The sequence below is a fragment of the Mustela nivalis genome (assembly GCF_964662115.1).
Source record: "Mustela nivalis genome assembly, chromosome: 10".
Taxonomy (NCBI): domain Eukaryota; kingdom Metazoa; phylum Chordata; class Mammalia; order Carnivora; family Mustelidae; genus Mustela; species Mustela nivalis.
The window spans coordinates 32,192,900-32,214,920 of NC_139029.1; the positions used below are offsets into that span (position 1 = coordinate 32,192,900).

At 50.3% G+C, this 22,021-nt stretch overlaps 1 protein-coding gene and 1 long non-coding RNA gene across 5 annotated transcripts in view; one reads left to right on the plus strand and one right to left on the minus strand.

The window, feature by feature from the left end:
- CFAP57 (cilia and flagella associated protein 57) overlaps positions 1-22,021 on the plus strand; it is a 69,989-nt gene that overhangs the window by 28,431 nt on the left and 19,537 nt on the right. For all 4 annotated transcript variants that reach the window (XR_014299717.1, XM_082687164.1, XM_082687165.1 and 1 more), the window contains 8 exons: positions 579-752; positions 3,709-3,870; positions 8,334-8,489; positions 9,672-9,765; positions 10,389-10,579; positions 13,763-13,936; positions 14,814-14,972; positions 17,332-17,475. Coding sequence is in view for 3 of the 4 variants with exons in the window: in XM_082687164.1 (XP_082543290.1) it covers positions 579-752; positions 3,709-3,870; positions 8,334-8,489; positions 9,672-9,765; positions 10,389-10,579; positions 13,763-13,936; positions 14,814-14,972; positions 17,332-17,475 (1,254 nt within the window). In the remaining variant the exon portion in view is untranslated. The remainder of the gene's footprint in view (positions 1-578; positions 753-3,708; positions 3,871-8,333; positions 8,490-9,671; positions 9,766-10,388; positions 10,580-13,762; positions 13,937-14,813; positions 14,973-17,331; positions 17,476-22,021) is intronic.
- The window catches only part of LOC309842662, a 40,059-nt gene continuing 21,808 nt past the window's right edge, over positions 3,771-22,021 (minus strand). Inside the window, exons 3-4 of the long non-coding RNA XR_014299722.1 lie at positions 11,532-11,688; positions 3,771-3,847 (exon numbers count right to left, since the gene is read on the minus strand). This is a non-coding gene — a long non-coding RNA (uncharacterized lncRNA). The remainder of the gene's footprint in view (positions 3,848-11,531; positions 11,689-22,021) is intronic.

Genomic DNA, 22,021 nt, shown 5'->3' on the forward strand with positions numbered 1-22,021 from the left:
TTGTGCCCCTGAGTAGCTTAGTCCTAATTGTGTGGTGGCTTTTCCAGTGCTGCACCAGAGCAAAGCCCCTGCAGGGCAGACCTACTGTTGCCGCCTCTTGGGATCCCTGCTAGCTGTGTGATCCGTGCAAACATTCAACAAGTGTTTGGTGGGAGGGGGGATGGGCAGTTGGGTGGCTAGATGGGGAGGTGAGTAAATGAGCAAGTGAAGAATTGAACGAGTTCCCTGCTGGTAGGGTTTCCTTTATGTAGGAGACACTGGTAATTGCTGAATAACTGTAGGACCCACATCCGGTTCTGAATTTGAGATGCAAGGTGGCCCAGCAGTCAAGAGCAGAGACACTGGGGCCAGATTAGGGGCCTGACTGCCACAGGCTCGGTGGGTGAATCGAGGCAAATTACTCGCGGGCCCTGGGGCTTGGGCTACAGCAACTACCTCAGAGGGTTTTGGGGAGGATTGAATGAGTTACAAAATGTGAAAGCCATCAAATGGTGCTAGTGAGGAGGTGAGGAAGGAGGGACACCCTGAGGGTATGGCTCAGCCCCTCACCCTGAGCAGAGCCATCTGTGTCTCCGCAGGTCCTTCGAGAGATTTCAGCAATTGATGTCATCTACACGGCCATTGTCATCTCGCACTCCGGGCGGATGATGTTTGTGGGCACCTCGGTGGGGACCATTCGCGCGATGAAGTACCCACTGCCTCTGCAGAAAGAATTCAATGAGTACCAGGCCCATGCAGGTCCCATCACCAAGGTAAGTAGGGTTCCTCTGCTCAGGGGCCCATGCCCAGAACTAGCCCTTGCTGGATCCATCTGATCCTGCCCTCCACATACCTTCTTCATCCCTTCCACCTCCCTGGTGGCTTTTCTCCCCTTATTCCTCTCTCCTTCTTTATTCATCCAACCTCCCATTCCGTGAACATTGATTGGTTACTAATATTCTTTATTTAAACTACTCCCAGGAATATATTCTAGGAAATAATCAGAAAGAGACCTAAAGAATCTTGTACAACGTTGCTCCCCATAATATTGTGCCTGATAATGGGCCATTTAAGAGATGCTGTAGGCATGCCACCCAGATCTCCCATCTGCTGAGTGCTGGTCGTGGCACACAGGTTTCCTCTTCCAAGGAAGTGCCTTGGACTTAAAAAGAGCCAAAGCCCGGGAGATGAGCCCCTGCCACTGCCAGAAGGTACAAAAGACCTTTCCTGGGGCAATACTGTGAGCACATATTTGTAAATTGTCCCTCCAACAACTCTAATACCTAACTAAGGCTTTGAAGTTTGTCCCAAACTCTATACTGGCTTGCCTGCAGATAATGTCCTTATTAAGAAAGGAATTTTTTAAATTAACCTATAATATATTATTTGCTTCAGGGGTACAGGTCTATGATTCATCAGTCTTACACAATTCACAGCGCTCACCATAGCACATACCCTCCCCAGTGTCCATCACCCAGCCATGGCCATCCCTCCCATCCCCCTCCACTCCAGCAGCCCTCAGTTTGTTTCCTGAGATTAAGAGTCTCTTGGTTTGTCTCCCTCTCCAGTTTCATCTTGTTTCATTTTTCCCTCCCTTCCCCTATGATCCTCTGTCCTGTTTCTCAAATTCCTCGTATCAATGAGATCATATGATAATCATTCTCTGATTGACTTAAAGAAAGGATTTTTCATTATCAACTGGAACATTCTTGTACTGACCTTGAGTCTTGCACTCAAAGTAAATTTAAAAATCCCCCTCTTCTCTTCATAAGTATGAAGTTTTGTGGATAAGGTACTTATTTTGCTGTTATAAAAATAATGCATGTTTATTTTAGAAATAAAATTCCTCCTAAGGCGCCTGCATGACTCAGGTGGTTGGGCATCTGACTCTGGATGTCAGCTCAGGTCATGATGTTAGGCCTCCGAAGGGCTCCAAGCTGGGTGTGGAGCCTGCTTGAGATTCTTTCTCTCCCTCTGCCTGTCCCTCACCCTCTCTCACATGTTCATGCTCTTTTTCTCTCTAAAAAAAGAAAAATCCTCTTAATAATATCATCATTAATATTTTGATGCATTTTCCCTTACTCTTTTGTTACATTTTGTATGCATTTTAAATACATTGAGAGTATACTGTATATACTCTTTTGTAGCCTGCTTTTTTTTTTTTTTACTTAATGCTATTATAAGCATTTTTTCATATAATTAGATGTTCCTGCAAGACATGATGTTAGTAACCACACATATATCCTGTCAAATGATGGACATAACTTACTTACTTCTTTTCTTACAACTGGGCATTTGATGATCTTATGAACTCTACCCACTATGCTGCTCCACAGAATCCTGTGGGTGTCTCTGATCATCCCAAAGGCTGAGCTGGTAGACAGAGGTGATGAGTAGAAGAGCATTGCCATTTGTAAGGTTCTCAACACATGCGCTGATTGTTGAGAAGGCCTTTTTCGTCGTTGATTCTTCGGCCTTCACTTTTTATTTGGGTATAATTATGGAGTCACAGGAAATTTAAAGAGAGCATAGAGGCCTGGGCACCCCCTCCCACTTTGCCCCAATTAAGTGCATCTGTCATACCTATTGGGGCGATATTGTGGAAGTGAATCACACAACAGAAGAAGAATGGTATCGTACCACTGACATTGGTACAATATGCGTGTGTGTTTCCATGTCATTTTATCACGTGCCTTAGATTCCTGTCTCCAGCACTGCAGTCAGGATACACAAGAACTCCATGGCCACAGAGAGCCCCCTCGTGCTGCCCTTGCAAGTGACCCCTGCCCCCATCAGCTGCCCCCCCCCAAGTCCTTCGCAAACACTCCTTGGTTCTCCATTTCCATCATTTGTCATTTTGAGAATTTTATATAAATGGGATCATACAATATATGAGCTTTTGATAGTGGCTTTTCTTGCCCAGCACAATACCCCCGAGCTCCATTGAGTTATTTCACGTATCAGTACTTCATTTCTCCTTACTCCTGAGTAGCATTCCATGGCCCAGATGCCCCATAATTTGTTTAGCCATCTACCTGTTGTAGGATAGTTCATTTTTCCTAGTTTTGGGCTATTACAAATAAAGCTTCTATGACCCATCATAAAAAGCTTTTGGGTGGACCGTCATTTCTCAAGATAAACACCTGGGGGAACGATTGCTGGATCATAGGATATGTTTATATTTCATTTTTTAAGAAACTGCCAAGTTTCTTCCACTCCCACCAGCAATGCATGCAAGATCCAGTTTCTCCACATCATTGCCAGCTTTTAGCATTGTCACTATTTTTATTTCAGCTGTTCTAACAGGCGTGTAGTCCTATCTCCCCCTAGTTTTAATATGCATTTCTCTAGTGGCTAATAATGTTGAACATCTTTTCATGTGCTGTCTGTATACCCTCTATGGTAAAATGTCCCCATATTTTTGGCCCACCTTCTAGTTGGATTGTTTGGTTTTTTTACTGTTTTGAGAGTTCTTTTTATAATCCAGGTAATAGTTAACTCTTAAGATTCCAAATCCACAGAGGACATAAACACAGTCTTGCTTCCTCTCTTTGTTAACAGAAGCTTGTGAGAGCTCCATGTCTTCTTCTTACCCAGGATCCAGTCTTCCTGCCCGTGAGGCTGTGCCCACTCGGGGTTGCCTGAACAGTTAACTGTGCAAATAACCAGGTCAGTTCTGGTCATCCATGACCTCTGAAAGCTTCCTCTCTAAACTCTTTTTCTCCTCAGATGTCGCTCACGTTTGATGACCAGTTCCTGCTGACCGTTGCCGAGGATGGCTGCCTGTTTACCTGGAAGGTCTTTGATAAGGATGGTCGGGGAATCAAGCGTGAGAGGGAAGTGGGCTTTGCCGAAGAGGTGCTTGTTACTAAAACAGACATGGAAGAGAAGGTAAGAACCAGATCGAATGAAGAGGGATGTGGAAGTTCCTTAGCAGTCTGTGTCCAAACCCCCAGGATCAGCATTCAAGGCCCCACACACTTGGCTGCACCCAGTGCCCTGTGCTGAGTCCCACGCTCCCTGCTCCCTGCGTATTTCCAACCCACACCGCCATGCCTCTCTCCTCCCTGTGGTTGGATCTCTTTCCACCCTCACCCCTGCGTGCCATCCTGCCCCCTGGTCATCCTGACTCCTACTCTGCTGTACTTCTAGCCTGTGAACCAGCTTTCCTCCTCCCACTCTTGGAGAGCGGGAACCATGACAAGTCGTTCTCTTGTGTGACCCTTAGTTTCTAGCCCTTGCTAGACATGTGGAAGAGGGTCGTAAATATTTGCAGAATTGAACTGACAACTGGCTAAATGTGCCAGTTGTATCTGTGAAACTTAATAACTGCTTAGGGGAGCTGCCTTTATTTAAAAAAAAAAATGAAGTATTTATAAAACAGCCCTGAAACCCAGGCTTTTTAATAATAAAAATAATGATAGCCAGCATTTTTTTTTTTTTTTTAGATTTCCCACGAACCAGGCACTGTACTAATTACAAGTGTTTTCTTGTTTAAATGTTACATTATCTCTGTGAGAAAGATCCTATTCTCCCCATGTTTCAAGAGGTGACTTTGGAGAAATTAAGTGACATGTAGTAGGATTAGAGTTCTGCTCCATATTTAATCTCAACCCTACTCTCTTAATCACTACCCCCAAAGTCCCTTCCCTCCTGGGAATGCATTAAACACTCTGGGAAGATGTGTTTTGAGAGTTTTGAGTGGACAGCTAGCTCTGCACCATGCTCCCTAAGGGAGACACCAAAGGGATGGGAAACTCACAAGGCTTACAGAGAATGGCAGAGCTATGCATTCATTGCTGTTCATCCAGAATCTCAAGGGCATCTACTGAATACCCGCTGTTTGCTAGGTACTGGGGATGCGTGTATAAAAAGGCCTGGGCCCTGTGATCAGGAAACTCAGTCAAGTAGAGATGAGTAAAACCATCAGAACCACCATGCAGAAATGGCCCCCAAACAGGATGATAAGACCCAGACATTTCCAGAGATCTCTACAAGAGCTCCCTGGAACTTTCTGCAAGAAAGGCAAAGTGGGAGGAAAGGATGAGGGAGGGCCTATGACAGTCAGGCTCTGCCCTACGGCAGGCAGGCAAGTGTGTCTCCTCCTCTTCTTTCTTCTGTTTTCTCCCCCATTCCTCCCAGAGGGTAGAGGAAAAGAGCAACTGGGAGACTCTAGGCTGTGCCAAAGGCCTGAGGTGTCTGGGCTGACTCCCGACCCAACCCCCAGCTTGGCCTGGCCAAACTGCTGCCAAGCCGGAAATGACTAGTGTATGTTCTGCTCACTTCCTGGTGCTCCTTTTCTCTCTGTATCTGTGAGACTGCGCTCTTATTCCCTGTGAGCCTCTCTGTCCTTCCCAGCTCCCTCCCAACCCTCTCTCACATTTCTGGGGGTGCCTTCATGGCTTGGTCAGTTAAGCATCCAGCTCTTGGTTTGGGCTCAGGTCTTGATCTCAGTGTCGTGAGATCGAGCCCCACGTCGGGCGCACTCAGTGGGAGTCTGCTTGGATGTTCTCTCCCCCTCCCCCTCCCCCACACTTGCGTATGCTTACTCTTTCTCTCTCTCAAATAAATAACTCTTGTTTAAGAAATAAAAATTAGAGACACCTGGGTGGCTCAGTTGTTAAGCGTCTGCCTTCAGCTCAGGTCATGACCCCCAGGATCCTGGGATCGAGCCCCGCATCGGGCTCCCTGCTCTGCGAGGAGCCTGCTTCTCCCTCTCCCATTCCCCCTGTTTGTGTTCCCTCTCTTGCTGTGTCTCTCTCTGTTAAATAAATAAATAAAATCTTTTTAAAAAATAAAATAAAAAATCTTAAAAAATAAAATTTAAAATAAAAGTCACATTTTCCAGAATTCCCAGCTCTCTTTTTTTTTTTTTCTATGTAACTGTCTCTCAGGACATGATTTACCTACTCATTCTGTCATTCATTCATTCATCCAGCCATCCAACTAGTACTCACAGAGGGGTCTGTTACATACCAGACACTATACTAAGGTCTGGGGTGCCAGAAGTGAAAGATATGCAGGGGCCTTTAGCTTGTAGCCTGGGAAGAGGTACCGGTAAAATGAAAAAGGAAAATTAAGTGTGTTACAGGTGTTATGAAGGAACGATGCTCTGGGGTTACAGGGGAAGGGACCTTGACCCAGGCCAGGTGGTGCTAGAGGAAGTGAGCCTTGGATGGAGCCTTTAGGAACAGATGGAAAAGGGTCCTCCACACCAAGGGATGAGTGTGCAAAAGGATGAGAGAGGTGCTCTGGGGAAGACTCTCCTGGCTAGGTGGGGCCAGAGAAGAGAGCATGTGTGGAGCTGGAGCTGGAAGGGGATTGTGGAGGCCTTTTACACCACGGTTTAGACTTTGGACATTGTTCCTAAGGACCCACTGAAAGATCTAAGTCAGGGAATGACTTGATGAGATTTGCATCGTAGAAAGCCACCTCTGCAGCTAGGGGGAGAACAGACTGAGGAAGGGCGGTGAGGTGAGCCCAAAGCCAGCACTCCCATCAATAAATGTATCCCACCAGTCCAAGGCAGACCCCAGGGAGACCGCCTCATCTGATAAACATTCATTTAGAGGTATGTTGCTGGTCCTGGGCTAGGCACCCAGGATAAAGCGGTGAAGCAAGAGAGTCCAAGTGCAACCTGCAGGGGGCGCTCTTCCAAGGAGCTGTCCCCTCCACCCCACTCCCAGTCAGACACCACATTCCCTAAAATCTTGCTCTTTTTAAAAAAAAAAAATATTTTATTTATTTATCTAAGAGAGAGAGAGAACAAGTGGCGGCAGGGGAGAGGGGGTGTTGGAGAGGGAGAAGCAGGATCCCCAAAGAGCAGGGAGCCCAACGTGGGACTCAATCCCAGGACCCTGGGATCATGACCTGAGCCGAAGGCAGCCACTTAGCCAACTGAGCCACCCAGGTGCCTCTAAAATCTTGCTCTTGAATCTCTTTATTCCACTGGACTGTGAAGTACCTCCCACACACACACACACACACCTAATCCCTCTGCCTTCATGTTTAAATCTAGCCCGAGCTACACACTGCCACCAGAGAGGCCTTTCTAAGACCAAATTAACTTAATCAGGTTGAACAGGACCTTCAGAGGCCCTCTAGGAGAAAATCCTAAATGCTTATCATGGCTGGCAAGGACCTTGATGGTCTGAACCGGTCTAGGCCTCCTGTCCCTCTGCCTCCCACCCATTCCACATCACATGCAGTTCCCTGACCAGACATCCACACTCTCACCCCCAACTTTGCCCAAGCAATTTGTTTTCCACTCCTCATCTCAATCAGTCTCTCCTGTGTGCCAGGTCCACACTTGTCTACTGGCAGGGATTGCCGAAATGTGCATAACACATTCCTTCTTCTCTAGTGGTCTGCAGTGGGGGGTGGGGGCGGGGAGATGAACCAAAATAGATGAGATAGAGACGCACGGCTGAGAGTGAGGGGTCATCATGGATGAGTGAGAGGAAAACACCTGTGATCTCACCCTCTCTGTCATTAGCATTACCTTTTTCAGGAAAGGAAGGGTGTTTGTCTCACAGTATTTTTAGAAAACTTTGGCATCAGTGAATACAACAGATTGAAAGAAGAAGTCCCTAGACATAGGAACCAGCAAGGCAGGAAGAGTTAGGACCTCAGTTAAAGTGAGGATAGTGAGGCCAGAAGAGGCATGATAGACGTTGAGAGGGGCACACTGACAGTCCTGGGGAACCACCCGGCTCTGGGCACCTATCGGAATTTGTAATGATGTTATTTGGCTTCCTCAGTAGTAAGTTCCATGGGGCAGGCATCCTAGTTCAACACATGTTCTTTAGGTACCTACTGTGTGTTTGGTACACTTGTATATATCAGTATACCAAGCCAGCAAAGAGCTGAGCCTTCCTCGAGCTTAAATTCTAATGGGGGAAGAAGACAAAAGACAATAAACAAAATCAAACCCTAATTGCATTGGAAAGTGCCTAGATCTAAGAAAATAGTAATGTAGAGCAGAGGGTCATGAGTGCCAGAAATGGGAAGGGAAGGGCCGCAGGAATAATACCTAGTGTGGTCCCAGTAGACCTCACCAAGCAGGTGGCATTTACGCAGATCTGAAGAGGAGAGAGTTGTTAGTGTCGTGCCTGGCGCCCAGAGGGGCTCACTGTATGGATGTTGTGAGGGCAGAGAAAGAAACTCCTATGTCTTCTAGTTTTTAGCCCGGGTGTCTTGCGGGGAAAAGATGACAAGGTGCAGTGGAGACTCATGAGTTTGAGGTTGGGCGGAGCTGCAGATCTCAAGAGAGCTCAAGGCCACCAGGTTAACTCTTCCGATTCGCGCCCCCCCCCACTGTGAATGTTCTTGATTCTGGTGTCCTTCCCCCAAAGGCTCAGATTATGTTGGAGCTGAAGACTCGTGTGGAAGAATTAAAAATGGAGAACGAGTATCAGCTTCGACTGAAAGACATGAACTACTCTGAGAAGATTAAGGAGCTAACAGATAAGTTCCTCCAGGAAATGGAGTCCTTGAAAACGAAAAACCAGGTGTGTTTGAGAGACTCAGCCAACAACCACAAATAACAAGATGTTTTCAATTTACTCAAGATGGAAGTGGCGTAGGCTATCCAAGCTACACTCGGAAGGTGAACCATATGATAATGTGTGGTTTTTCAGCAGAGCTGCTATCATCAGAGATGCTTCCAGCAAAGTGCCAGGTGGAATAAAGCAGAATTTATAACTCTCTATAGCAAACGGTATTAATCAAGTAAAATAAACACACATAGACCAGTTAGTAAGAAAATAGCTAGCAACAGGATTTCCTCTGGAAGTTGGGATTATGGATTATTTAAATTTTGTTCTCTATGCTTTTTTGTATTTTTGCAAATTCTCTACAATGAGACTATATTATCTTCATGATCAAGAGAAACTTATTTAAAAACAGAATGATAAGGTCATAAGAAAAACAGAGGATAGGAAGAGAAGAGCTACCAAACACTGATTTCAGGATTGTTGTTCAGGATTGAACAAAATTAGTCTAAATGGTCCTCCTGCAGTAAGATTTGATCCAGGACTCTCCAGAATAATTCCCTTATTCTCCACAAATTGGTCCTGCCCTTCATCCAAAACCCCCAAATTTTGACTCGGAGAGTAACTGTGCTTTTATGTTATCTCCACGGGTCAGAGAATTTGACCAACCAGGGGGTAAAAAAAAAAGCCCCTGGCTGTTAGTTTTATTATTTTGTTCCTTTAGTCAACAGACATTGCTGTGGGGCCTTCCATAAACTAAGCACAAAGGTATTCCTGGGGGTGGCCCCTCTGCCTGCAAGGAGCTTTCCTGCCCTATTAAAGAAAACACCCCTTAGAAGCTGACACATTAGCACATCCAAGAAGTTAGTTGACAGCAATGTGCAGACAACAGAGAATTCAAATGAGTCTTTACTTTCTTCCACCCCAAAATCCATCTGCTACATGTCCAAAACTGAACTCATCATTGACAAGACCCATTTAGTAGACAGGATATAAATAGAGAAAGTCTAGAACTTTCAGAGCAGAATATAATATAAATAAAAAGTGATAGCTTGCTTGTTGCTCATGGAACAATGCTTGGTGCAAAATAAGGGCTTGAGGAATGTTTGTGAGCGAACAAACGCTTATAAAATGTGTTCTTGCCTTAGGGCTGCTTTCAGCAGATGTGTGGGAATGAGAACGGTGGACTCTGTGTTTTAGGTTTTAAGAACAGAAAAAGAAAAGCAGGATGTGTCCCATCGGGAACGCATTGAGGACCTGCTAGACAAACAGAGCCGAGAGCTGCAGGACCTGGGTGAGTCCCCAGGTAGAGGCCATGGGCTCTGGTGGGGACAAAAGTCTGAGAGTCCCCCGGAACCCCAGAGAAGTCCCAGGTAATCTGGCTTTATCTGTCCACAGGCTGCATTTATGCCCTGGACCTCACTGTGGTTTTTACTCCTGTGTATTTGCTCATTCGTTAAACATGTATTAAGCACTTACTGCATGCCTGTAGGAGATACAGAAGAGTGCAGGTCTGGAGCCTGATAGGCTGCCATGAGTCCCAGACTCACCAAACACATTGGGTGCTCTGGGGAGTCATCTAACCTCACTGAGCCTCAGTTTACTCTTCTGTATAACAGGGGTGCTGATAACTCTTTTGCATATTCAAGACATTCTTCTTGGACCTGAGTCCCCACATAGCCCTCTGCCCCTTCCTGGAAACCTTCTGCCTAGCCGACACCGCAGCAGAGTTTGGTTGCCCGACGAGCTGATGGGGTGTGGGCAGGTGAGGCAGCTGGGCAGGCATTGGCATCACAGCTTTGGTGGCGCCTGCCCTTAGCTGCTAATGGCAGCAGGTGGGAGATCTCAGAGGCTCCCAGGGGACCCTAAGGTCGTGCTCCTGTCCCACGTGAAATAACCATCCTTGCTTCCCTCCAGAATGTTGCAACAACCAAAAGTTGCTTCTAGAATATGAGAAGTACCAGGAATTGCAGCTCAAGTCCCAGAGGATGCAGGAAGAATATGAAAAACAGCTTCGGGATAACGATGAGACCAAGAGCCAGGCCCTAGAGGAGCTGACTGAGTTTTATGAGGCCAAACTGCAGGAAAAGACCACCCTTCTAGAAGAGGTACTCACCAGAAGCGGACCTGTGCCTCCCTTTCACGATGCATCCTGCAGGCCTGGCCTGTGACCGGCCCAGATAGCCGTGGGAGTGCTGGCCTCGCCCCCTTTCCCTTCTGTCCCCCACTTTCAACACACATGCATTTGACCTTGGGTTCTGCTCTTTTACCATTTCTTGCCCTCTAGACCAGGGGACCTAAGGACCTGGGAGGTGCTCAGCTTTAGGGACTGAAATTCTGTGGACAGACTAAGTTCATATCTGCTGTTCTATCCTAATTGTACCTTCAAGCCTTAAGGTCCAGCAAGGCCTTTTTAGGAGACACCAGTAGGAGAAAGAGAGGAACAAGGGCTCTGAACAATGGGACAGGCGGTTGCCTGAATCCCTTTAGCCATTTCTTGTGTCTTTCGAGATGAAATCATTCCTTCACGGATTTAACAAACCCAGATGGTATCTTACTGGTTTACCAGCTTGAGTGCTGGGTGACCAAGAGAAATAAAGACCCGGGCCTGTTTTTTCAGGCATGTGAAGGAGTCAGTCCCACAGAAGGATCCTCGGAGAGGTGTGCCCAGGAGAGAGCAGGGGGACGCAGACCTCCCGGAGGGGTCAGAGGAGACTTGCAGGAGCTAAGGTGGCCCGGGAGTGGGGGTGGGTGGGAATGGAAGCTAGAATGAACAGGAGACAGGGAAATGCAGGAGGCAAAGGCACACAGGCAGAGCCAAGTCAGAGAATGTTCAAGCAGTTTGGTTTGCCAAAATATCTAGTTTCCCAAGATGGAGAGAAAACGGAGAAGAGCCAGATGGCCGCCTTTTCCGCGTGAAATTGCAGCAGATGGCACCCTGCAAGTGAGGGGGCAGGGGAGTCAGGAAGGTGTGAAAGGAGTCTTGAACGGAGGGAGGGAGGGAGTGACGCAGAAGACGACTGGCAGGTGTGTAGCTGAGCATGCAGCTGAGGTTTTTACCTGAATTCTGGCTGAATTCGGGTGGCATTCATCCACAGCAGGGCTCAGAGAGCAGGAATGGGAGTGAGGAAGACGGGGAGCCACCCTGCTGCCCGGCTGGGGGTTTAAGACAACACAGGTCCTCTGATGAGCAGCCAGCAGGTCCAGGCCAGAGAGCCTGGAAGACAGTGGAGGAATCCGGACAGGGTTGGGGAGGGGGCGGGGGAGCGTGGTGAGCTGGAGAGCTGTGCCTGGTACCTGGGGTTCCCCAGGGAGATCGCCGAGAGCAGGGCCTGAGTTTTCGGGCTGCAGACATGACCCCATTCCGGCGGTGGACCGAAGTGTGGGTAGCTGAGGCCCAGGTGAGACGAAGGTCAAAGCACCCTGGGACATGACAGGGCCCTCTGTCACCACCCCCAGTTCCAGCTCAAGAACTGAGTGGGCACCCAAAAGTCTTCAGTGAGCAGGGAAGGGAGCAGGCCATGGGGGATAAAGGAGGTGAGAGGTGGAGAGTGGGGGTCTCTTCACGGAGCAGGCTGAGCTCCGACAGGGAATGTTCCCTGCCGGGTCCTCCCTCACTTCCGCTGTCTAGCCCCCTCCCACCCAACCACATGGAGTAGCCAAGATCCCTACACAGCCTCTGAGCCACCGCTCTGGATGTTCCCTCTTGCCCTTCCCACTGGTCCATCCCCACACAGACTCGGGAGGAGAACCAGCTCCTATAGGGTTCTTCGCTACCCCCATCTCCCCTCCACGGGGCCAAGCAGTCTTCCTCTGCATCCTCAGGGCCCCCAGACCCCTTGCTCTTACTGGCCTATCCAGTAGCATCCTGCCTTTACTTCTCTTCCCCCGACACCCGCCCAGGGGGGGCGCTTCTCAAGGGCAGGGACTGTGTCTCACCCATCAGTGATTTTCAAAACCTGCAAGGCATGGGGGGAGGAGGGCGTCCTAGAAGCACCTGAAACATTAGTCCACCTCCAGTAAACTGGTCGGAGCTTTGCCTTTGGGGGCTCCGGGGTTGGGCCGGGGATGAATCTGCCCTGAGGGGAGAGAGGCTGGCCAGAGAGGCTGGCCAGGACCCCCACAGGAATGACAACCCGTTTCTTCTTTTGAGTCCAAGATTTCAGCTCAGAACTTCCCTAGGGAGCTCCCACCTGGCAGGCCTCGCCAACCTGGCTGGCTTACTTTCCTTCTTAATGACACCTACCAGAGCCAGAGTGGTGGCTGGCGGGCGACTCTGGGCTGCAGATGGAGTGCTCCGGGCCAGGCTTCTGTCTAGCAAGAGTCTGGTGACATGTGATGGGGAAGGAGAGCAGCCTTCCCCTTCCCCTTCCTCTGGAGCCCAGTCTTAAAACCATCTTGTCTCTCTGAATCCCCGAAGCACTCACTGCAGGGATCCTACAGCTCAGAGCATGCCAGGGGCCATGGGAGGGGAAACCGGTGGCCTCTGACTTCTTTTAGAACTCGGAGCTCCTGGGGGCAGTAAGCAAAGAGGAGGCACATCCCAGTCACCTCTCAGACTCCACCAGGTGGGCGGAGTTAACTTTTCCAGCATCCGGACTCCAGGCTTTCATTCTCTGTGTACCAGGAGCAGGGCAAGGCCCCCCCCCTCCCCGTGGGGTGCAGAGGAATGTGACCCCACCAGCCAGCGAGGAGCTTCCTTGCCAGGGGAGGATCCTGACAAACAGGCAATGACAATGTAATGTAAAGTGCTGGGGGACGGTCGGACTGGATTAAGGAGCTGGAGGGCAGAGTTCAAGACGCGCTCCTTCAGGTGGTGATTAAGGACCTACTGTGTGCCCGTGGGGGCTGTACTCTGGGAATGCAGTGGTGGGCCGATAGACCAGGTTTCTGCCCTCGAGGAGCTCCCATCTAATGGGAAAGGCAGTCAAGTTTTTTTTACAAATACAGTTCCAACTGTCACAAATTCATTGAGGAAAAGATAGAGGAAGTGTGGTTGTGTCAGGGTGAAGACCAGCGGTGGGGCGGGCGTGAGGATGTCGGGAAGGTGGTTGTTGAAGTGATGGAAGTGGTGGCCTCATCTGGTAGGTAGAGAAGAGAAGATGGGACAGACAGGAGGACAGGGGAAGGTCCGGGGACCCAAGGCCTTTGCTCCCATGTCTGTAATAACACCCGCCTTCCCATTCCCCATGAGAGGCCCCATATGCTCCTCTCATCCCGGGCCCTGTCAGTGCGAAAGGGTTGTGTGTGTCCCTTCTCCCCAAGCATACAATCTCCCTTCTCTGACCCAGGCACAAGAGGATGTCAGGCAACAGCTGCGGGAGTTCGAAGAGACCAAGAAACAGATTGAAGAAGATGAGGACCGAGAAATCCAAGATATCAAAACCAAGTACGAGAAAAAGCTTCGGGATGAGAAGGAATCAAACCTGCGGCTCAAAGGAGAAACAGGCATCATGAGGAAAAAGGTATGACGCTGTTCTGGGCAGGCTTGGGCTGCATTGCCCAGAATACTTCCAACCCACCAGGCAGGCATACTTTTCCCACCCCTCCTCGGGGCTCTATTCTCTGTCCTTTTCACAGGGTTAGTGACTTAGTGATGTTGGCCCTGACACTGATGAACATCCCCGGCTTTCCTTTATGGTCAAGTAGGATTTAGTCAGTTTTCAGAGTTCAACCTCTGCTAGAAATGGAGATGAGACCTTCTGGACGTGAGGTCAAGTCCTAGAGGTGTCCTTAGGTTCTCGGTATAGGGAGCTCTGGGTGGGAGAAGGACTGATGCTTAGTCTACACGGCAGGGCAAAGAGTTCAGAGATCCTTGTAGAATGTTTAGCCTTAAAGAAACCAACTTCAAAGCAAACTTACATTCCTTCCTTTTAGAAATCCCACGGCATATCAATCCAGGGACAATGTCGCCTTCTCTTCTTAGACATGGCCATGGTGGCTCATCCATTACAATATCTATGACCTTGATGGGGCACAGATCCCCACCTTTCAAGGTTGGTGTGGTCATGGAAAACTCTGGGTCCACCTGGGGAGCTGGTCTCCGAGCTTCTTGCCCCAAGAGTCCATCCTCGCAGAGGGGACTGGGACTGGATCTTCCCAGACAGAACGCTACATCACTTATGGGGCCCGAGACATCCCTGACCTGTCCAAAATCTCCAAAAATTCACTCCTAAAGGCCCAGGAACGTTGAGCGTTAGATGTGATTTTCAGCTCACAAGGGTGGGGAGTTTGGGTCACAGGTTGGTGATGGGGAGCTCTGTGTGCAGACAGGCATTTGGGAGGCAGAGAGGGGAGTGCAAAGACTTTGGTGGTCTCTGTTGTTGCCACTTGTACCCGCAGTTCAGCAGCCTGCAGAAGGAGATCGAGGAGCGAACCAATGACATTGAGGTCCTGAAGGGGGAGCAGGTGAAGCTACAGGGGGTCATCAAGTCCCTGGAGAAGGACATCCTGGGCCTCAAGCGGGAAATCCAGGAAAGAGACGAGACGATTCAAGACAAGGTGAAGGCTCCTCTCTGTCCTCCCTTAACCACCACCAGGATAGACCCAGTGGATGAGGACAGAGCTCAGGAGAGGGGGCCCCTGGATGCTTTAAACACATTTGTGGAACCTGATGGGGAATGAGTGGTCTGCAAAGTACCTGTTGTGCACTTGGCACTGGGCTGATTGCTATAAACACACCACACTATTCTCCCAGCGACCCCAGGGGCCACAAGGGACCCAACTGTGAGCTCAGGAAACTGAGTTCCAGGCGGTTGGTATCTTGCCCAAGGTCATATAGTCTATAGGCGACAGACTTGGGCTAAGAACTTAAGTCAGCCGACAGCAGGACCCCTGCTCTCCACTGCTCCAGGCATCCTTGGGCAACTGTGCCTACCCCACTGCCTACCCCACTGCCACTGCCCACTCCCTGTGGTTGGCCTACAACCACTGGGTGCCCCAAAAAGCTGGTATCCCTTTTTAGGATGCTTTTCTTACAAAACACTTAGAAGACAGACACGTCACATTTTGTGAGGCTTACCCCAAAGTTTTGGCTCCTCCTCCCCAGCAAATCCAGGCTGTAGGCTCTCTTGCCCACCCCCTCACCATTCCTGCCTCAGGCAGGCAGAATTCTCTGGTGGTTGAGACCCTGGGCTTCAGCCCTGGTTAATTGGGTTCCGGCACAGGTTTTGTCATTTACTGGCCACAGGACCTTGTGCAGTGTCTCTAAGCCTAGTTTTCTCACCTGTGAAGTGGAGTCCCTCAGGGGGTCTGTTAAGAGGAATGGGAGGGTGCCTACATGAAATTTCTGCACGTGTTTGTGTATGTGTCTGGGCCTTGGGGTAGGGAAGGTCCTAAGCTCTCTTCAGATCCTCAAAGGGGAATAAAGAGGGTAAGGCCTCCTGACCTGGAATTGCGACAGTCTCCTATCCAGCTCAACAGCCTTCCTTCCCACCGCCTACCCCAGCTCCTGCCACCATCCTCTGTAACTGTGTCACTCCGCCACCTAAAATTCTGCCATAGCTCCCCACTGCCTGCAGCTTGGGCAGCAGGATTTTTCTGTAAAGGGCTAGGTAGTAAATATTTCAACTTTGCATACAGTGTCGCCTCTGTCACACTACTCAATTCTGCCGCTGTATTGTAAAATCAGCCACAGACCACACATAAATGAGTGGGGTTGGCTGCGTTCCAATAAAACTTTATTGGAAACGGGTCAGATTTGACCCAAGGGCCATAGTTGGCCAACTCTAGCCTCCTGGACACCTTCTGAGCCCCCTTTAACCCAGCAGGCTGGCCCCCAGTCCCCTCGCCTCCTCCCCTCCGGTCCCATGAAGCACTGCTTTACACGCCCCCTGGTTATTCTCGATGGCCTCTGTACATACTGCGCCTTCTGAGCCGTCCTCTCTTACACCCATGACAGGGCCAGGCTGCTCTTGTTGACAAATCTGCTTTCCCAGCCAGTGCCTTCTCCTGCCTGTAAGGACAGGAATGGTGTCCTATTTCTGGCATCTCAGCACAAGGTCCTCATTCAGTAACTGTTTGATGGATGGACAGATCTGCTTTGCAGTTACTATTGCTGTGGAACAAATTATCCCAACACCTGGTGGTGCCAAACAGCCACTGCTTGATTATGCTCTCCGGTTCTGTGGGTCTGGCATTTGGAGAGGCTACAACACAATGGCTTGTCTTTGTCCCTAGTGGCAGGGACCTTCCTGAGCCTCAACCAGGGGTGACTCAAACAGCTGGGGGCTGGAAGACCAGTATCCAATGTGGCTTCTTCATGAACCTGTCCAGCCCCTTGGCCGGGGGCGCTAGGAGGCTGGGCTCAGCTGGGACTGGCCACCAGAGTACCATCATGCTCCTCAGTCTGATGGGCTTGGTGTCATGGGACTTTTTCCAGAGCAGATGACCTCCCTCAGAGCACAAGTCCCCAGAGAACCAGGTGGGAGCTGCTTGGCCTTTTCTGAGCCAGCGTGGGAAGCCACACAGCATCACTCGAGCTGTGTTCTTTGTGTTGCAAGCAAACCATAGGTTGAGCCAGATGCAAGACAACAGAATTAGATCTTAGCTCCTGACAGAAAAGAGTACAGTCCCATTGGAGACAGAAGAGCGCGTGGGATGAGAGATTCTGGAAAATACAGTCCCCTCCAAGCTGTATTTGAATGAGTGAATGAATGAATGAACGAATGAATGCAGTCCTAGCACAGAAGCCACAGAGTCGGGGCTGCAGCCTAGCAGAGAAGCCAGTCTTCGTATCCCGGGCTGGGAGAGTGGTCTGTGGCCTCCTCAGTCAGGGTACAGGACTGATGGCCTTTGCCTAAAGGAAGTGCCATATTCTCTCTCTCTCTCTCCTGCTCTCTCTCTCTCATCCCTCCCACAGGAGAAGCGCATCTATGATCTGAAAAAGAAAAACCAAGAACTAGAGAAATTCAAGTTTGTACTAGACTACAAAATCAAGGAGCTAAAGAAGCAAATAGAACCGCGAGAGAATGAGATCAAGGTGATGAAGGAACAGATTCAGGAGGTGAGAGCCGTCTGCTTGGGCGGTGGTGGGCCACTGTCTCCTCCCCTACTCTTCCTGACACTCGCCAGGGCAAGGAGACAAAGCTCTCGTCACAAGCCCTGCCCACTCCCCAAGGGTGTGGGTCCCCACACTGCAGGGGAAGCCCCAGAAAAGGTCCCGCTGGGAGGTGAGTGGTGCAGAAGTGAAAGGCTTTCCGATTTGGCTTGCCGAAGGCCGGAGGCTGGGGTGGGCCTGGGCCCTGCCGGAGTCGCAGTGCGCTCGCTCTGTGCGGCCTTCGGCCACCAGGGGGCGGTGCGTACTCAGCCACCAGCCTGTCTCCAGGGAAAGCGCACCCCTCCCCTTCGACATCTTTTCCATCTGGAACTGTTGGTGGGGGCGGGTGCGCTGCTGTGTTTGGACTTCGTGTGAGGAGAAACGGGAAGTCATGAAGGCTCTTGAGAGGAGAGTGGCAGCTTCAAGTGTGTGTTCTGGGAAGCAGACAGGATGCAGGTAGAGAGGAGAGATTAAAAGCAAGATCAACAGGACAAGGGCTCCCGAGAGTCCAGTGAGGGACAAGTGTCCCCTTTCCACCCCTCCGCCCCGGACATAGCATCTCCTTAAACAGATTGCAGCTGACAGTAGGGTCCATGGTTGATCTCAAATCGAATTCCTGCGGCGCCTGGGTGGCCCAGTCGGTTAAGTATCCTCCTCTTGATTTCTGATTTTGGTGGAGGTCATGATCTCAGGGTCAGGCTCTGTGCTCAGCAGGGAAGCTCGGGGTGGGGGGGATTCTCTCTTTTCTCTCTCTTTCTGTCTCTCTCTCCCTCCCCCTTGCCCATCCCCCACTCGTGTGTGTGTGTGTGTGTGTGTGTGTGTGTGTGTGTGTACTTTCTCTCCCCCCCCTTCTCTCTCAAATAAATAAATAACTCTTTCTTTTCTTAAAGATTTTATTTATTTGACAGAGACAGAGAGCAATCACAAGTAGGCAGGCAGAGAGAGAAAGGAGGAAGCAGGCTCCCTGCTGAACAGGGAGCCTACAGGGCTGGGTCCCAGGACTTGGAGATTATACCCTGAGCTGAAGGCAGAGACTTAACCTACTGAGCCACCCAGGTGCCCCTAAATAAATAAATCTTAAAAAAAAAAAAAAAAAAAAGACCCTGAGGGGTGCCTGGGTGACTCAGTCGTTAGGTGTCTGCCTTTGGCTTGGGTTGTGATCTCAGGGTCCTGGGATCGGAGCCCCACATCAGGCTCCCTGCTCAGTGGGAAGCCTGCTTCTCTCTTTCCCACTCCCCCTGCTTGTGTTCCCTCTCTCCCTGTGTGTGTGTCTCTCTCTCTCAACTAAGTAAATAAAATTTTTAATTAAAAAAAAAAAAGCCTGAATTCCTGATGTCACCTTTCTCCTATTTCCTCTTAGTAAATGGTACCACAATCCCCCCAGGTGCTTAACGTATAAGCACAGAGTCTTCTCGTTTCTTCCCTTCCCCTAACTGCTGTATCCAAACAGTCACCAGAGACAGCTCCAACCCAGGCCTCCTCCCTCTCTGCTGTCTCACGTTTATCCAAGCCTCTGTCGTCTATCATCTGGACTTGACTCCAGCCTCCAGTGTGGTCTCCACACAGAGGCCACAGCAAGCCCCCAGTGGTGTCCCCTTCCACCTAGAAGAACCCATACTTGCCAGTGGGGCCCTGCATGGTCCAGGCGCTACCCCTCTCCATTGCCAGCCCGAAGTCTCTGGCAGTTCTGCTCCCCACCCATTTTCGAGGATTGTGCTGAGCAAGGATGCGAGTGTGTCAGAGAGTGTCCATAGCCTCAGTGGAACTGGATCCAAGAGCTCTGGTGGGTCTGCAGGAGACCCAGGAAAGAAGTCGGGTGGTGGGATCAGTCCAGGGCTAGAGTGTTCGGAGAGGGTATGTCCTCGTGGCAGTGACTTTCTCCCTGGCCTCTGGGAAAGGGGAGGATGTCCCCAGCTGACCACAGAGCTGTCTCATCCGGGCCTCCTGCCATTCTTGAGTGACTTCCGGGTCCAGAAATGGCTGTCTGAAAAAGAGCAGACGCCCCACTTGCCTGGAAAGTGACACTGCAGCCTCCCGAAATCACTCTCCCGTTTCCCCTTCTCATTCTCGGGGAGATTTACAGTGGGGTCACTTACTTTCCACCCCAGCACACTGGAAGGATTATTCACTTTGCCTTTGGTAACTGGGCTACCCACACATTGATTCCCAGCACGGTATCTCTGCACCCTGAGGGTGATCCCAGCAGGGCCCCTCCTACCCCGACCCCCGTGCCAGCTGCCACCAGGACTGATGTTTGGGCCTGATTCCTCCACCTGGAGGCGGCAGGGGCAGGGGACGACTCTGATTTTGGGGCCTCCCTCTGGGGGGGGCCACAGACCTCTTGGGCCCATCCACTGCGTGTCTCCCATGAAGTTCCTTTTCCTACAAGAAGGACTGGGGGGGTTTCTAAACCTCAGCACTTTCATGTTTTAGGGTGGCTAATCTTTTGTTATGGGGATAATCTTTTGTGATGGGGAGCTGCCCCACACTAAGGCCCTTAGCAGCATCCCTGGGGCCTACCTACTAGATGCCAGTGGCCACCTTCCCCTATCCCCAGATGTGACAACCAAAAATGTCTCCAGATGTAGCCAGATGTCCCCCAGGGGGTAAAATGCTTCTTTCCTGCCCCTTCCCCCAAACTGAGAGTCACTGAGTGTGAAGAGTAACACATGGGAAAGTAGATGGGATTTCCTCCCCTGGAAGAGGGCGCTTGTTCCCACATCCTGGCTAGTATCCTAGCTGTCCAGCCAGCGATTCAAATTCAGCATATTTCACAATTTCTCTATGAAATAGGTTATTTCTGTTCTCAGCAGGTTTTGATGCTTTGCCTGTATTACTTCCTTTCTAACCTAATCTGTCATTACTGGCTTCAAGACTACAGAGAAAGAGGCACAGCCAGCTGTAGGCTCACCGACATGACCTTGGGGAAGCCCCGTTCTCTCTTCCAGCCACCGTTCCCTTGGTCTGGGCATCCTCCTGTTGCCTCCTGACTGGTCCACCTGGCTCCAGTCTTGCTCTCTCCAGGAGGACTTCTGCGTCGGGCCCATGTGACCCAGCTCAGCGGACCTCTCCAGCCTCCATAGCCCTTCCTCACCTGCACCCCTCCTGCGGCCCCCTCACCTCCACACCACACCCCAGCACCTGTAGCCTGCAGAGACGCACACCTCCGGTCCTCCCTCTCTGCCCGGAGCTCTCCTTCTCCACTCTGACCTCCCATACCCATTTGTCTCACAAAACCTGACGGAGCCTCCCTGTTCATGCAGAGGGTGCTTTCTCCCTAGACCTGCAGCCTCTTGAAAACTCCCTCTTCATCAGTTCTGTCTCCCCAGGCCTGGCATGACTGGCCAGCGCTCTCCGGTGGACACATCCTTTCTTGAGCTGCGCACAGCCCCACACCTGCTGTGTCCTCCACAGATGGGCCGACAGAGCCCCGCCAACACAGCACGTTTATCTTTCCACTCCTCTCCTGGAAGGCAGGTTGCTTCAAGCGCCCCTCTCCTCCCTCACGGGGGGGGCTCCCCTTTGCCTTGGACATTTGCCATGCACTCGTTCATTCAGACGCGTGTCTACTGAGTGCTGCCTTCCTGCCAGACAGCGGGTCAGAGGGCTCTTCTGTCTATACAGACTGCTTCCAGTCATGACGAGAACGTTCTACAAGCTGCCCCTTCGTGTCCAGAACACGGATGTGACTCACTCGGGCTTCCTGGTACCCCAGAATATGGTCAGGAGCTTTCAAATCTGACCAGAGGGCCTGGGATAGACAAGAAGAGCTACTCCCTCCAGCCATTAAAAAAAAAGACCCAGTGAACTAGCCCATCTCCCCAAAATAGCGAACCTCTCTATTAACAGGAATACTGGTGTCCACCAGATTTGGGGCATCAATCAAACATCACCCCTTTGCTTTTGGCAGAAATTAGATCAACTGAGAGCTTGCATACACCTGGTCTCATCCTAAACAAGTTCCAATTGACATTCTCATGTCCCTGGTTAATACAAACGCAATAATGAGTAAAAAAAACATCTTGCAGAAGCCCATTAGTAGTTTCCTCCTTTTCTTTCAAAGACGAGACATTCTCCTCAGTTGTACTTTTTAACAGAATGACAGGTGGAGGTTCCTTCAACTGGGGAATACCTACCTGCTGGTCCCTTACAACTTTCTGCTTTGGGATTGACTCTGATGTCTTCGGGCCCCAAAGGGTCAGGGTCCACTCACACGATTTCACAAAGTAGGCAAGGAGAGTGCTTCTCTGCAGAACCCTGCTTCAGGTTCCAGGTTCCAGCACTTGAAAGCCACCAAGTAATAGAGAATGCAAGAAAAGAAGGTAATCAGCATGGCTGAAGGAACAGGGAAACGAAGACAGAAGAATTCAGAGCCTGGTTATAAAAACACATGGTCTGCCTCAACATGTCCACCAAGGGGCAGGGGCTTTGGGGATGGCAAGGAGTTAAGAAGAAAGGTTTGGGGGGCACCTGGGTGGTTCAGTTAGTTAAGCATTCGATTCTAGATTTCAAC